Source organism: Aegilops tauschii, chromosome 4, assembly GCF_002575655.3.
Source record: "Aegilops tauschii subsp. strangulata cultivar AL8/78 chromosome 4, Aet v6.0, whole genome shotgun sequence".
In the NCBI taxonomy this organism is placed as follows: Eukaryota; Viridiplantae; Streptophyta; class Magnoliopsida; order Poales; family Poaceae; genus Aegilops; species Aegilops tauschii.
Window position 1 is genome coordinate 84,281,071 of NC_053038.3, and position 15,814 is coordinate 84,296,884.

At 46.3% G+C, this 15,814-nt stretch overlaps 1 protein-coding gene across 1 annotated transcript; it reads left to right on the forward strand.

The window, feature by feature from the left end:
• Nucleotides 1-6,177: 6,177 nt before the first annotated feature.
• Nucleotides 6,178-6,720, forward strand: LOC109752327 (uncharacterized). Its single transcript, XM_020311220.1, has one exon. The coding sequence runs from the start codon at nucleotides 6,178-6,180 to the stop codon at nucleotides 6,718-6,720; it is 543 nt and encodes a 180-aa protein (XP_020166809.1).
• The last annotated feature ends 9,094 nt before the right edge of the window (nucleotides 6,721-15,814 follow it).

Here is a 15,814-nt window from a genome sequence, read left to right on the forward strand (position 1 = left end):
ACTAATAACATTGCAATCATACTCATCATTCAAATATTTTGTGCCCAAAATTTTAGTGACTTCTTCTTCTAACAATTGAGCACAATTTTCCGATCCATCATTTTCAAGAAAGATATTATAAACATGATCAATAATATGATGCAACCTCAATTCCATTTTTATGTAATTTTCTTTTATAAACCAAACTAGTGATAAAACAAGAAACTAAAAGATTCAATTGCAAGATAGAAAGATATACCTTCATGCACTCACCTCCCCGGCAACGGCGCTAGAAAAGAGCTTGATGTCTACTACGCAACTTTATTCTTGTAGACTTGTGTTGGGCCTCCAAGCGCAGAGTTTTGTAGGACAGTAGCAATTTTCCCTCAAGTGTATGACCTACGGTTTATCTATCCGTGGGAGGTGTAGGATGAAGATGGTCTCTCCCAAGCGATCCTGCAATCAAATACAAGAAATCTCTTGTGTCCCCAACACACACAATACAATGGCAAATTGTATAGGTGCACTAGTTCGGCGAAGAGATGGTGATGAAAGTGTAATATTGATGGTAGAAATATATTTTTATAATCTAAATAAATAAAAACAGCAAGGTAGCAAATAGTAAACGGGCACAAAAACGGTGTTGCAATGCTTAAAAATGAGGCATAGGATCCGTACTTTCACTAGTGCAACCTCTCAACAATGCTAACATAGTTGGATCATATGATTATCCCTCAAAGTGTAGTAAAGAATCACTCGCGAGTTCCTATTAGCGGAGGACAAAAGATAGGAATTGTTTGTAGAGCACGAAACCACCTCAAAGCTATTCTCTCCGTTTGATCTATTCAAGAGTTCGTACTAAAATAACACAAAGCTATTTTTCCGTTCGATCTATCCTAGAGTTCGTACTAGAATAACACCAAAGCAAATTCATATTCATAATACTCCATCCGCACAAGGAACTATAAAGAGACCCCAAAGTTTCCGTCGGAGAAAAACGTGCATCAACCCCTATTCATAGATTACCCCAATATCACCGCGGGAATCCGCGAGTTGAATGCCATAACACATATCAAGTGAATCAATAGGGTACCTCATTGTCACCTCAAGTATTCATATTGCATGACGATATATCATGTGTTCTCATCTCTGAATATTCAATCCGACAAGACAAAACTTCAAAGGGTGAAGATTCAATTCATCATAACAAGAGGATAGAGGGGAGAAACATCATATGATCTGACTATATTAACAAATCCCATGATATAGATCACGAGAGAGATAGAGAAAACACATAGCTACTAGTACAAACCCTCAGCCCCGAGGGTGGACTAGTCCCTCCTCATCGTGGTGGCCGCCGGGATGATGAAGATGGCCACCGGAGATGATTCCCCCCTCCTGAAGGGTTCCAGAACGGGGTCTATATTGGATATCGTGGATAGAGAGGCCTTGCGGCAGTCGAACTTCTGATCTAGGTCTTCCCCGAAGGGTTTCAGAATATTTGGGAATTTATAGTGCAAAGAGGGGGTGCGGGAGGCCACCGAGGTGGGCACAACCCACCTGGGCGCGCCAGTGGGCCCTGGTGCACCCTGGTGGGTTGTGCCCCCCTCGGGGCACCCCCGAGGTGCAGCTCAGGCCCATTGGGTTCCTTCTGGTCCAAAAAAAATCTCTATAAAGTTTCGTTGCATTTGGACTCCGTTTGATATTGATTTCTTGTGATGTAAAAAACAAGCAAAAAACAACAACTGACACTGGGCACTGGGTCAATAGGTTAGTCCCAAAAAATGATATAAAGTTGCTATAAAATGATTGTAAAACACCCAAGAATGATAAAATAAAAGCATGAATACTTCATAAATTATAGATACGTTGGAGACGTATCAATCGGCCGCATGACAAAGTGTCGTTGCGGCAAGCTCTACATTGACGATTCAGGCTGCGGCCCCAAGGCCAACTCAATCGAGTACAGGTACCGGGTCCCCTTCGGCAAGATGCATGTCTTCATCGGCAAAATCGGTGAATCGGGACCCGAGCCAGACATCTGCACCGATATCGTCGAGCCGGCTCGATGCACACAACCCGCCCAGGCCCAAGCCGGCCGGAATCATGTCTTCATCGGCTTCATTCAGGGGGTTGATCTCGCGGACAACTCCGCTTCTGGAGGGGAAACCCTGGTCTACTCCGACGGCGAGTCATCGGTCGGGGACACCGAGTCGATTCTCCCATTGTACGACGGCAGACTTGGGGGCTACTCTGATGATGAGCCCGCCCCGATTGACTATGAGCTACTCCGCCAGACCACCATCTACATGGCAGGTACTGCGTCGGCTCTTGATTCCACCGCAACATGCGCTATGGGAGGAACCGGCGCTTCGGCAACAGGTCCTAGCGCGGCTAGCCCGGTCAAGCCGTCGGCTCAAGTTCTTTCAGGGCTAGTCGCCTCGTTGACAACACTCCTAGAGTCGCCAGTAACAGCGGAGAACCAGGAGGAGTGCAATACAGAGATAGCTAAAATTCGTGAGCAGATGGCTAAGGCTCAGGAAGACATCGACACCGAAAATGCTCGCATGGTGCAGCTACGTGCTCAAATTCACAATGAACCGGAGGGCCTGAGGATAGAGGCCTGGCGCATGGGTCTATGACAAAACGCTTCAGATGTGGTTCACAGGAGGAGACACGAGAGCGTTGATACGTCCATTTTGCATCATGTTTTCCTACTGCTATTTATATTGTTTTTATGCATAATAATGCTTTTTGGAGTCATTCTAATGCCTTTTCTCTCATAATATGCAAGGTTCACACAAGGAGGGAGAATACCGGCAGCTGGAATTCTAGACCCGAAAAAGCTACGTCAGGCCACCTATTCTGCACAACTCCAAATGAGTTGAAACTTCATGGAAATTTTTTATGGAATATATAAGAATTATTGGAGCAAATAACTACAAGAGGGGCCCACCAGGTGGGCACAACCCACCTGGGTGTGCCAGGGAGCCCAGGCGCGCCCTGGTGGGTTGTGCTCTCCTCGGCCCACCTCCGGTGCCCCTCTTCTGGTAAATGTCATTTTGACCTAGAAAAAATAAGGAGAGGACTTTTGGGACGAAGCGCCACCATCTCGAGGCGGAACTTGGGCAGGAGCACTTTTGCCCTCCAGCGGAGCGATTCTGCCACGGGAACTTCCCTCCCGGAGGGGGAAATCATCATCATCATCATCACCAACAACTCTCCCATCTTGGGGAGGGAAATCTCCATCAACATCCTCAACGGCACCATCTCCTTTCAAACCCTAGTTCATATCTTGTGTTCAATCTTTGTACCGGAACCTTAGATTGGGGCTTGTGGGTGACTACTAGTGTTGATTACATCTTGTAGTTGATTACTATATGGTTTATTTGGTGGAAGATTATATGTTCATATCCAATATGCTATTTAATACCCCTATGATCTTGAGCATGATTATCATTTGTGATTAGTTACTTTTGTTCTTGAGGTCACGGGAGAAATCTTGTTGCAAGTAATCACGTGAACTTGATATGTGTTCGATATTTTGATGGTATGTATGTTGTGATTCCCTTAGTGGTGTCATGTGAACATCGACTACATGACACTTCACCATATTTGGGCCTAAGGGAGTGCATTGTGGAGTAGTTATTAGATGATGGGTTGCGAGAGTGACAGAAGCTTAAACCCAAGTTTATGCGCTATTCCGTAAGGGACCGATTTGGATCCAAAAGTTTAATGCTATGGTTAGATTTATTCTTAATACTTTTCTCATAGTTGTGGATGCTTGCGAGGGGGTTAATCATAAGTAGGAGGCTTGTTCAAGTAAGAACATCACCTAAGCACCTGTCCACCCACATATCAAATTATCAAAGTAGCGAACACAAATCAAACCAACATGGTGAATGTGACTAGATGAAATTCTTGTGTATCCTCAAGAACGCTTTGCTTATCATAAGAGACCGTTTTGGCCTGTCCTTTACCTCAAAAGGATTGGGCTACCTTGCTGCACTTTTGTTATCGTTACCGTTACTTGCTCGTTACAAATTCTCTTGCTATCAAACTACTCGTTACTTATAATTTCAGTGTTTGCAGAGAATACATTGCTGAAAACTATTTGTCATTTCCTTCTTCTCCTCGTTGGGTTCGACACTCTTACTTATCGAAAGGACTATGATTGATCCCCTATACTAGTGGGTCATCAACCGCCTGCCTCCCAATTTTGAGCCGATGTGTCTATTCAATACACCTGCGCCAGGGGCTCAGACAAGCACCCCAGGGGATCTGATCGTCCCCAGTCAAACCGGGTTGTACCCCAGGATGGAGACGGGCGGCCACCCCTGGCTCAACCTCGTCAACCAGCTCAGCAGCGTCAGCTTGAGCTGGCCCAGTGCCCACCGCCCATTTGGACGACCCTAGAACGTTTTGTGACATCGGCGGGTCATTTCTCTAATCCAGTTGATCACCTGTTGGCAGCATCTTCCAACCTCAGAGCACTTCCAATCACAGGAATAGCCCGGTTGAGATTGAGGCCCTAAACGCCATCGAGATGTTGAAGACAACGGTTGCCTAGCAAGCAAACTGCTCCTACAGTCAGCAGCGAATCCACTCCACCCGCATCGCCACGGTAGGAGTCGCCATGCTGAGTCGCCAGCAGTCTCTAGCAGTGCCCAACGGAGATGCGAACAGCTGCGCGACTCGCCTCGGCATGGAGCCCTAAACGCTCAGGAGATCGTCGACACAGCCCGGGCACGACAAGAAGCAGAAGCGGCCAACACGGCGTCTCAACCATTGCCCACTTCAACTCCTTTGACTTCGCATGGTGTCGGATTGAGTACCAGGACCATTGGAATTCCGTGTCTGGTGTCGGCTCTACGAAATGAGCGCATGCCTAAAGATTTCAAAGGCCCCTGCATGGTGCCCAATTACACGGCCGATCTCGAGCCAGCTGCTTGGATTGAGAGCTATGAGATCGCCATGGACATGCTAGATGTCAGCGATGCGGTTTGTGCCAAGTATGTAACTATGATGTTGGAGGGGCCGGCTCATACTTCATTGAAGAATCTGCCCCCCAATTCCATCAACACTTGGACAGAGATGAAGGAGCGTTTCATCAAGCACTTCCAAGGACTTGCAAGCTTCCGCTGACAATTGTCGATTTACAGCATTGTGTCCAGCGGGAGGTTGAATCGGCTCATCATTGCTCTCGCCGGGTCGCAGATATTATCCACTCTTCCGACGGCATATCGGTTGTCCAGGCCATCTTAATTTTGGAGAAAAACTGTCATTTTGATCCTTTGGTTCAAAAGCTTGGGCGCCTCAAGTGGACGGTTCAAGACATGGGAGGTCTTATGGATGTTCTTACTAGATATGCTGAGTAAGATACCACAAAGGATCCCACATCGGATGATGAAAAGGCCGGCAAAGGCAACAAGAATGGTGGTGGCAAGGGATAGCAGCAAGGCAACCCCGGGTACAACGACAGCCATGGCAATCAAGGTAATGGTGGAAAGCGCAAACACCTAGAGGGCGACTCTGATTTTTTTGCTAACGCCAACACTGGTTTTAAGGGCCAGAGGCGGAACAATTCTGGAAGGCCATTCAATGGGAATAAAGCTCGTAATTTCGAGGAAGCCCTGAAAGGCCCATGTCCCAAGCACAGCCTCCTTGATAAGCCAGCGAATCATTCCTGGGAAAACTGCTACATCATGCAGGCTTTCCGCAATCAGACGTATCAGAATCAACAAGGCGGTGGCCGTGGAAACCCGGGGCAGCCTGGAGCAGGCGGCTCAGGATCCGGCTTCCCCGGGAGCTGGCTCATCTGGTGGTTTCCAGAACCCGGACTACCAGGGATTAGACGGCTCAAGGTCTGGCTACCAGGGTTCGGGTAACAATGGGGGTAATCAGCGTTCTGGCCAGGGTGTTCAGCTGCAGGGCAACCCGTTAGGTTTTTAGAGCAATCCTAAGAAGTTGAATAGCGGGCAGTACCTTTACGACTAGCACTTGCAAACGGGATCGCAAGCTCCAAAATCGTGCTGTCAACGTGGTCGAGCCGGTAGTACCTGAGTACTTGAATTGGTCAGAGCATCCAGTCACCTGGAGTAGGGTGGATCATCCCCCCCAAGGTTGAGAATCCAGGTTGTCCAGCTTTGGTGGTGGTTCCTCAAGTTGATGGTTATAAGCTCACTAAAGTACTTATGGATGGAGGAAGAAGCATCAAAGTCCTATACTATATACTTTCAGGAGCATGAACTTGTCAGAAAAACAACTTCTGCCGTCCTCGGCCGTTTTCAACAGAATCGTTCTAAGAAAATCTGCTTACCCATTGGGCGGATTAAGCTGGAAGTTGAATTTGGTGATGAGTACAATTACAGAACGGAGTTTCTGATGTTTGAGGTGGTCAAGATTAAAAGCCCATATCATGTTATCTTTGGTTGGCTGGCTTACGCTCGTTTCATGGCCTGGCCCAGTTATGTTTATCTCAAGCTCAAGATGCCTGGACCAGAAGGCACTATCACAGTTGATGGCCACAGAAGGATTGCTCTTGAGTATGAAGAGGGGGACACAGCTTATGCTGAATCGGCCTATGCAGCAGAGGAGTTGAAGTTTTACACATCCAATGTTGACCCGGCCGACATGACACCCCTGAAGAAACCCACCACAGAGTCTGATTCCCCGCTCATGTTTAAGTCGGCCGAGGACATGAAACATGTTGATTTCACCCCTGGCGACTCATCCCAATAATTCACTATTGGGACGGGCATGGATCCCAAATAGGAAAGCGCGCTCATGGAGTTCATCCATGAGAATCGGGACATCTTTGCATGGAAACCTCCTGACATGCCTGGTGTACCGAGAGAATTCGCTGAGCACCACCTCAATGTTGATCCTAAGATGAAACCATTCTGGCAGTACCTCCGACGTTTTAACGAGGAAAGATAGAAATCTATTGGTGGAGAAGTAGCTCGACTCCTCGCTGCCGGATTTATCGTTGAAGTTTTTCACCCAGAGTGATTGGCAAATCCAGTGCTTCTATTGAAGAAAAATGAGACTTGGCGAATGTGTGTCTATTACACAGATCTAACAAAGCTTGTCCTAAGGATGCGTTTGCTCTTCCTCGAATTGATCAGATCGTCGATTCTACAGCTGTTTGTGAGAGCTTATGTTTCCTGGATGCTTACTCCGTCTATCATCAAATAAAGATGGCCATTGAGGATCAGGAGAAGACAACCTTCATCACACCCTTCGGGGCTTTCTGCTATGTCTTTATGCCTTTTGGGCTTAAGAGCACGGGAGCTACTTATCAGCGTTGTGTACATAATTGTTTTAACAATCAGATTGGGCGCAATGTTCATGCTTATGTTGATGATATCATGGTCAAATCACAAAAGAAGGAAACATTATTAAACGACCTCAAGGAAACCTTTGACAACCTTCGAGTTTACAAGATGATGCTTAAACCGGCCAAGTGTGTTTTTGCCTTTCCTGCAGGAGAATTGCTAGGTTTTCTGGTGTATGAGCGGTGCACTGAAGCTAATCCGGAGAAAATCAAGGCGGTGACCTCCCTTGCTAAGCCGGCTAATATCAACGATGTCCACCGTATGGCGGGTCGAATCGCCGCCTTGAGTCGGTTCATCAGCCGCCTTGGAGAGAAGGCAGTCCCAAGTTCTGACTGAGTCCAAATAGAGGTATCCACATTGGCAAAAACTTGTGTCTGGCGTTTTTATGGCTAGTCACAAGTTGAAGCACAACTTTTTGGAGCATCCTATCATTGTGGCCAGTTCAGCCCCTCTAGGAGATATCATCCAAAACAGAGAGGCCACATGCCGGGTTGCTAAGTGGCCAATTGAGCTTGGGCCACATCATCTGAAATATGCGCCCCGAACGGCTATCAAGTCTCATGCATTGGTGGGTTTCATCAACGATTGGACTGAACTTCAAGTTCCCGAAGAGAAGCTAGATAATACATATTGGACGATCCACTTTGATGGTTCCAGGAAATTGGAAGGCTCGGGGGCTGCAGTTATCATAGCTTCCCCATGAGGTGACAAGTTTTGTTATGTTCTGAGGATTATGTTTCCCTGTACTAACAATGCAGCTGAATATGAGGCCCTCCTTCATGGCCTCTGTATCGCTAAGGAGATGAATCTCAGCCGGGTTAGGTGCCTGGGTGATTTTGATCTAGTTGCTCAGCAAGTTTCTGGAAAGTGGGATTCCAAGGACCCCCTCATGGCGGCTTATCGGCAAGCAGTGACTATTATCGCATGACATTTGAAAGGTTATCAAGTGGATCACATTGATCGGCGGCTCATCGAGGCGGCTGATGCATTGTCATGACTCAGTTCTCAGTGAAAGCCGGTCCCCCAACGTGTTCCTTGATGTTCTCCATAATCCTTCTGTCAAACTACCGTCAGAGGAAGATCTTTCTATACCTGACCAGGAGGCACAGTTGGTGGCTGCTCTCCATGCTATACCAGATTGGACGAATCCTTATTTGGCTTATCTAATTCGAGGCGAGCTCCCTGAGTATGAACTCATTGCTCGTCAGATTGTCCGACGCTCCAAGTCCATGACTATTATCAATGGTGAGTTACACGAACGAAGCATCCTGGGTGTTTTTCAGCGTTGTGTTCCCCTGAAGAGGGACGAGAAATCCTATTCCTTTTATATGCCCATATCGCTCTTGAAGCGATAGGGGATGGTCAATATCTTTCATGCTAAACCGATTATTCTCAAGATGAGTGTTTATTCACTTGTCATTGCACGGGAAAGTGGGAGGTAATAGGGATGCCCAGTCCCGAAATGAATTAAATTGAAAGTGAAAATAATAATAATAATAATAATAATAATAATAATAAACTCCGCCTTGGAAGGTTGAAAGTTTGGAAGGCACCCGTAGATATGGCTAGCCATGGTTGTGAAAGAATGGTGGAGGGAGAGTAAACTTTATTTTCTGTTTGGGAATCGCCTATAATGTGTCTAGCATGGGAGATATTGGAAACTTTCGGTCATGACATTGGCAGGAAAAGCATGCCTCTCAAAAATAATTTTATCTCTGTTCAAAACTTTGAGCTCTGGCACCTCTGCAAATCTCTACTTCCCTCCGCAAAGGGCCTATCTATTTTACTTTTATGCATTTTTATTTTTATTTTGCGTCTCCATCTTCTCTTATAAAGCACCAACTGGAGAGCAATATTGTCATACTTGTGCATTGGGTGTAGTTAGTGTTGAGTGTGTTTCATGAATGGATCAATGAATGAGCATAATGGGCTAGGGATAACTTTCTTTAGCGTTGACATTTTGAAAGACATGGTTGCTTGTTAGTATGCTTGAGTATTTATATATCTTCATGTCAAACTATAGACTATTGCTTTGAATCATTCGGATCCAACTATTCATGTTACAAAATAAAATATTATATGATAAATATGATAGGTAGCAATCCACATCAAAAAATCTGTTTTTATCATTTACCTACTCGAGGACGAGCAGGAGTTAAGCTTGGGGATGCTTGATACATCTCCAACGTATCTATAATTTTTTATTGTTCCATGCTATTATAGTATCAATCTTGGATGTTTTACATGCAATTACAAGTAATTATATATCATTTTTTCGGACTAACCTATTAAATTAGTGCCCAATGTCAGTGGCTGTTTTTAACTATTTTTGGTTTTTCAGAATATCAGTGCCAAACGAAGTCCAAATGCAACGAAACTTCTGGAGATTTTTTTTGGACAAAAGATACCATGGAAGCTTCGGGAGAGGGCCAAAAGATGAAAGAGCAGCCCACGAGGCACTAGCGCGCGCCTAGGGGGGTGGGCGCGCCGTGGTGGTTGATACGTCTCCAACATATCTGTAATATTTTATTGTTCCATGCTATTATATTATACATCTTGGATGTTTTATATTCATTATTATGCTATTTTATATCATTTTCTTGGACTAACCTGTTAACCTAGTGCCCAGTGCCAGTTGCTGTTTTCTCCATGTTTTTGTCTTTTACAGAAAATCATTACCAAAAGAAGTCCAAATGGAACGAAGCTTTTTGACGATTTTTCTTGGACCAGAAGACACCTATGAAGCTTCGGGAGGAGGCCAGAAGAGCCACGAGCCCACGACGAGCTCGGGAGGCCCGCCCAAGGGAGGGCGCCCCCCAGGCTTGTGGGCCCCCTGTGGCTCCTCCAACCCTAATCCTAGCTCCACAAATACCCAAATATTCCCCGTATACCAGAGGGCACACCAAAAATACTTTTCCGTCGCCGCAAGTTTCTGTCTGCGTGAGGTCCCATCTTGGGGCCTTTTTCGGTACTCTGCCGGAGGGGGATTCAATCACGGAGGGCCTCTACATCAACCTTGCTACCCTTCCAATGATGTGTGAGTAGTTTACCATAGATCTACGGGTCCATAGCAAGTAGCTAGATGGCTTCTTCTTTCTCTTTGATCTTCAATACAATGTTCTCCTCGATGTTCTTGGAGATCTATTTGTCGGTGCACTAGGAACGGTGTCCCCAGTACTCCTAACTTGTGCACGGACAGTTGCAACCTACCCGATAGGGTGCCTTGGTGGGGACTGATGATGAGCCAGAGAAACCACTCTTCATGAGATCAAGGAGCACATTAAGAAGACCAAAGTGACCGGTGCATCCCCCAAGAAGGTCTCCCTTGCCGGGCAAGCGAGCCCGACAGGGTCGAGACTACACCTAGGTCCAAGTCTAGACCGCCCCGACAAGACTCCCAGGGCCGCCAAGATCAGATCCCGGCAGGCCCCGTGTCGGCAAGCTTCCAACAGAACGCCACCATTCCACCTCATCATACTGCAGTCACTAATCAGTGTGTTGTCGAGCTCTCAAGTGGCTAGGTGGATCCTGTCGGGTACGTGGCAGCCTGCCGGAAAAGAGATTAACTTTATTTGACACATGTCTTGATGGAGTGTCATGCCAGTAAGAGGTAGATGGATAAGCGGCACGACAGTCTTGCCGGGCTTTAACCTCATCATGATACCTAGCAATGCATTTAATGCACTTTGTCCTACTCCCAGAGTTAGGTATGATAACAATATTAGCTATCTAATCATGTTGTAATGACTATTTTGCCACTGTGGTCGCCCCTTAAGCTATAAAAGGAAACGCGAGGCAACCTAGCAAAGGGTTCGAATCTTTAATCCCTTAACACTAGTACGCGCGTAGCTGCTCTCCCCAAGGCACACTTGCCAGGCTTGAGAGCACCGTGTGTTCGTGTTCCTCCAATTCAATCCACCAAAGTAGGAGAAGGGTTTTACGCTTCAAAGCGGCCCAAACCTGGGTAAAAGAGAGTTGTCCATCGCCACGCTGCCCTGTAGTTTTTGGTCTTTGTGCGATGTGATCATCCCCTCGCCGAGCCACAAAGGGGCAACCCTGCCCCATAGGTGATCGTGGATCCCGCACGACATCTTTGGCGCGCCAGGTAGGGCAGACTCGCTTGTACGAATCAGAAGCAACAACCAGCGTGTCTATCTTCTCCATCGCCCATGGCGTCGGGGCGCCATGACAACGAAACTATCCTCGTCCAGACTCCGACAACGTTCACCTGCTGATGGTGCAGGCGGGCGGAGCGGGCACCATGGAAGGCGCGGCCAGTACAGGAGGTGCTGTCACCATGCCCACCATGGTGGCGACGGACGACATGCATGCCAGAGTCGTTCAAATCCCTCGACCCTCTGGCGATGACCACAACAGTGGTGTGTGTTGAGCGGATGTGTAGTCCCCGTTTCCCCGCGCTACGGTGGCCACCAAAGCGACGTGCTCAGTCTGATGCACACCCAGTTCCCTTCAAGCGTCGATCCCGGCAACAACAACACATGTGTGGATGATTTGATCGTCGATGAGTCGCGCCCGGCGCGCGAGCGTTCACCCAACGGGGACGAACGCTCGGTGAAACCGCGGATGGTGGCAAGTCCATCCGATCTCCACCCAACCCTACGAGGCAGTGTTGTTGAAGAAGGGAATCGCGATAAGGCAAATTTTCTCCTTCCCCGGCAAGTCTCATCACTCGTTGCAGTACATCGCAACCACACTGCGTGTGAGTTAAAGACGGGTCTCCACGTGCGAGGCTTCCGCGGAGAGAAGGGTGGTCGCGTCTCCATGACAGCGACAATCATGAGTTAAAGAAAAGATAAGTTGTGAAACCTTTTTGGTTCCAGGATCTTTAAATTATCCTTTGCAACTCATTTATTTTAAGCCCTGGTACTCGTATGAAAAACCCGCAACGCAAACAGACTCTTCTGTGATCGCTAGCACCCCTGTCTTTTTCGAGTCCGATCAACAGTTCGAGTGGCAGCATAAAAAATGTCGAAGGGAAACTTGCTGGTGGTGTCTGCCTCGGTAAGCCCCCATCATGCGTATGGTGCACAATCATGCGAGAAGAACGAGCAAAATAAACTAAAAAGGATAGCATCAGTTCATACACCTACTTAAAAGTATTATTACATCCCAAGAATTGCAAAGACCTAACATAAGGTCGAGTATGTTCTTTTGTCCGGCTGAGTTAACACGAAAACAAGCTTAGTTGGTGCGGCTACCCGGAACCCTGGGGACCTTGAGGACCTTGCCGAAGACAAGAGTGACGATTTTGTCGGTGGAGGAATATCAGTGTTCGGCAGCAACTTCTTGAAGGACTTGGAGACGTCGAGCCCTGGATTGCGGTAAACCAGACTGACCAACGCGGTGTGAAGCACGTCGCGGGCAAATTTCCGGGACTCGTTCGCAAAAGCCGCATCCCTATCATCGTGATACATCTTTAGTGCTTCGATCAAGTTGTTGAAGAACTTGAACATTTTAGCGCTGGCAAGTTCGTGCTCTGAAGTAGGGAAACACCAGCTCTTCATCTCCATGACTGCAAGCTGGGGAGAAATGCGCTCGGCTGTATCAACCAACTCCTCTGTCCAGAGGGAGTACATCTTCTGCAGCTTGTCTAGCGTGTCTTCAGCATCCTTCCGGAGAGTTTCTGTGGCGGCAAGATTCTCTGACAAAGCCTTCTCCCGCCCCTTGTAAGATTCGAGGTTCTGCTCGAGCCCGGTAAGTTTGGATTTCAGATCCAGGACCACGCCATCAGCAGTGGACAGTTCTTGGCTCTTGGACGATAGCTGCGTCTGCAGCTCCTCTAGGGTGTGAGCTGCTTTCTGCACCTCGGCCTCAAGAGCTTCGATGTTCTTGCGTTGGTGGCCAACTCTTCCTTCAGTTTGCCGACCTGGGCCTCCGTTTCTGCTTTGACGGTGGTAGCGACCGCAGCCTCATCAACGGCCTCTTTGAGCTTGGCAGCATGCTCCGGAGCTTGTGCCTTCAAGGCCTTCTGGTGATCATCCTCCAGCTTCTGAGTCTGCTTCCTCACAAGTTCCTCAATCTCACCATCCTTGCTACGGAGAGTGGCAGCCATAGCCTGTTCTTGAGCGGCAAGATCTTTGGCTTTGGCATTGAGCTGTGTGATATGTCCATTTTGCATCATGTTTTCTTACTTTTATTTATGATGTTTTTATCCATAATAATGCTTTTTGGAGTAATTCTAATGCCTTTTCTCTCATAATTTGCAAGGTACACACCAAGAGGAAGAATTCTGGTAGCTGGAAATCTGGACCTGAAAAAGCTACGTCAGGCTACCTATTCTGCACAACTCCAAATGAGCTGAAACTCCACAAGGATTTTTTATGGAATATTTAAGAAATACTGGAGCCAATAAACACCAGAGGGGGACCACCAGGTGGGCACAACCCACCTGGGCGCGCCAGGCCCCCCTGACACGCCTTGGTGGGTTGTGGCCTCCTCGGCCCACCTCCGGTGCCCATCTACTGATATATAAGTGATTTTGACCTAGAAAAAAAATAAAGAGAAGACTTTCAGGATGGAGCACCGCCGTCTCGAGGCAGAACTTGGGCAGGAGCACTTTTGCCCTTCGGCAGAGCGATTCTGTCGGGGGAACTTCCCTCCCCGAGGGGAAAATCATCGTCATCATCATCACCAACAACTCTCCCATCTTGGGGAGGGCAATCTCCATCAACATCTTCACCAGCACCATCTCATCTCAAACCCTAGTTCATCTCTTGTATTCAATGTTGTTACCGGAACTATAGATTGTTGCTAGGGGTTGACTAGTAGTGTTGATTACATCTTGTAGTTTATTACTATATGGTTTATTTAGTGGAAGATTATATGCTCAGATCCATTATGCATATTAATTCCCCTCTGATCATGAGCATGTTGATTATTCATGAGTAGTTACTTTTGTTCTTGAGCTCATGGGAGAAATCATGTCGCATGTAATCATGTGAACTTGATATGTGTTCGATATTTTGATAGTATGTATGTTGTGATTCCCTTAGTGGTGTCATGTGAACGTTGACTACATGACACTTCACCATATTTGGGCCTAAGGGAATGTATTGTGGAGTATTAAATAGATGGTGGGTTGCGAGAGTGAAAGAAACTTAAACCCCAGTTTATGCACTATTCCGTAAGGGACCGATTGGATCCTAGAGTTTAATGCTATGGTTAGGATTTATCCTTAATACTTTTCTTGTAGTTGCGGATGCTTTGCAGGAGGGTTAATCATAAGTAGGAGGTTTGTTCAAGTAAGAACGGCACCTAAGCACCGGTTCACCCATATATCAAATTATCAAAGTAGCGAACACAAATCAAACCAACATGATGAAAGTGACTACATGAAATTCACGTGTACCCTCAAGAACGCTTTGCTTATCATAAGAGATTGTTTTGGCCCGTCCTTTGCCTCAAGAGGATTGGGCTACCTTGCTGCATACTTATTGCTACTATTGTTACTTGCTCGTTACAAATTATCTTGCTATCAAACTACTCGCTACTTACAGTTTCAGCACTTGCAGACATCACTTTTACTGAAAATACTTGTCATTTCCTTCTGCTCCTCGTTGGGTTCGACACTCTTACTTATCTAAAAGAGCTATAATTGATCCCCTATACTTGTGTGTCATCAAGGCTATTTTCTGGCACCGTTGACGGGGAGTGAAGCGTCTTTGGTAAGTGGAATTTGGTAAGGAAACATTTATAAAGAGTGATGAAATTTATTGTCACCTGCTACTATGGAAAACAATCCTTTGAGGGGTTTGTTTGGGGTATCTTCACCTCGTGCGGAACCACAATTAATTGCCCATCAACCTACTGCACCTACTGAAAATATTGAATATGAAATTCCTTCGGGTATGATAGAACAACTGCTAGCTAATCCTTATGCAGGAGATGGGACAGAACATCCTGATATGCACTTGATATATGTGGAACAAATTTGCGGATTGTTTAAGCTTGCAGGTTTACCTAGAGATGAGGTGATGAAAAAGGTTTTCCCTTTATCTTTGAAGGGAAAAGCATTGGCATGGTATAGGCTATGTGATGATATTGGATCATGGAATTGGAATCGTTTGAAATTGGAGTTCCACCAAAAATTTATCCTATGCATCTCGTTCATCGTGATCAGAATTATATATATAATTTTTGGCCTCGTAAAGGAGAAAGTATCGCTCTAGCTTGGGGGAGGCTTAAGTCAATGTTATATTCATGCCCCAATCATGAGCTCTCAAGAGAAATTATTTTTCAGAACTTTTATGCTCGTCTTTCTCGTAATGATCAAACCATGCTGGATACTTCTTGTGCTGGTTCTTTTATGAAGAAAACTATTGAATTCCGGTGGGATCTTTTGGAAAGAATTAAACGCAACTCTAAATATTGGGAACTCGACAAAGGTAAAGATTCAGGTATAAAGCTTAACTATGATTGTGTTAAATCTTTTATGGATGCCGATGCTTTTCAAAAGTTTAGCACTAAATATGGACTGG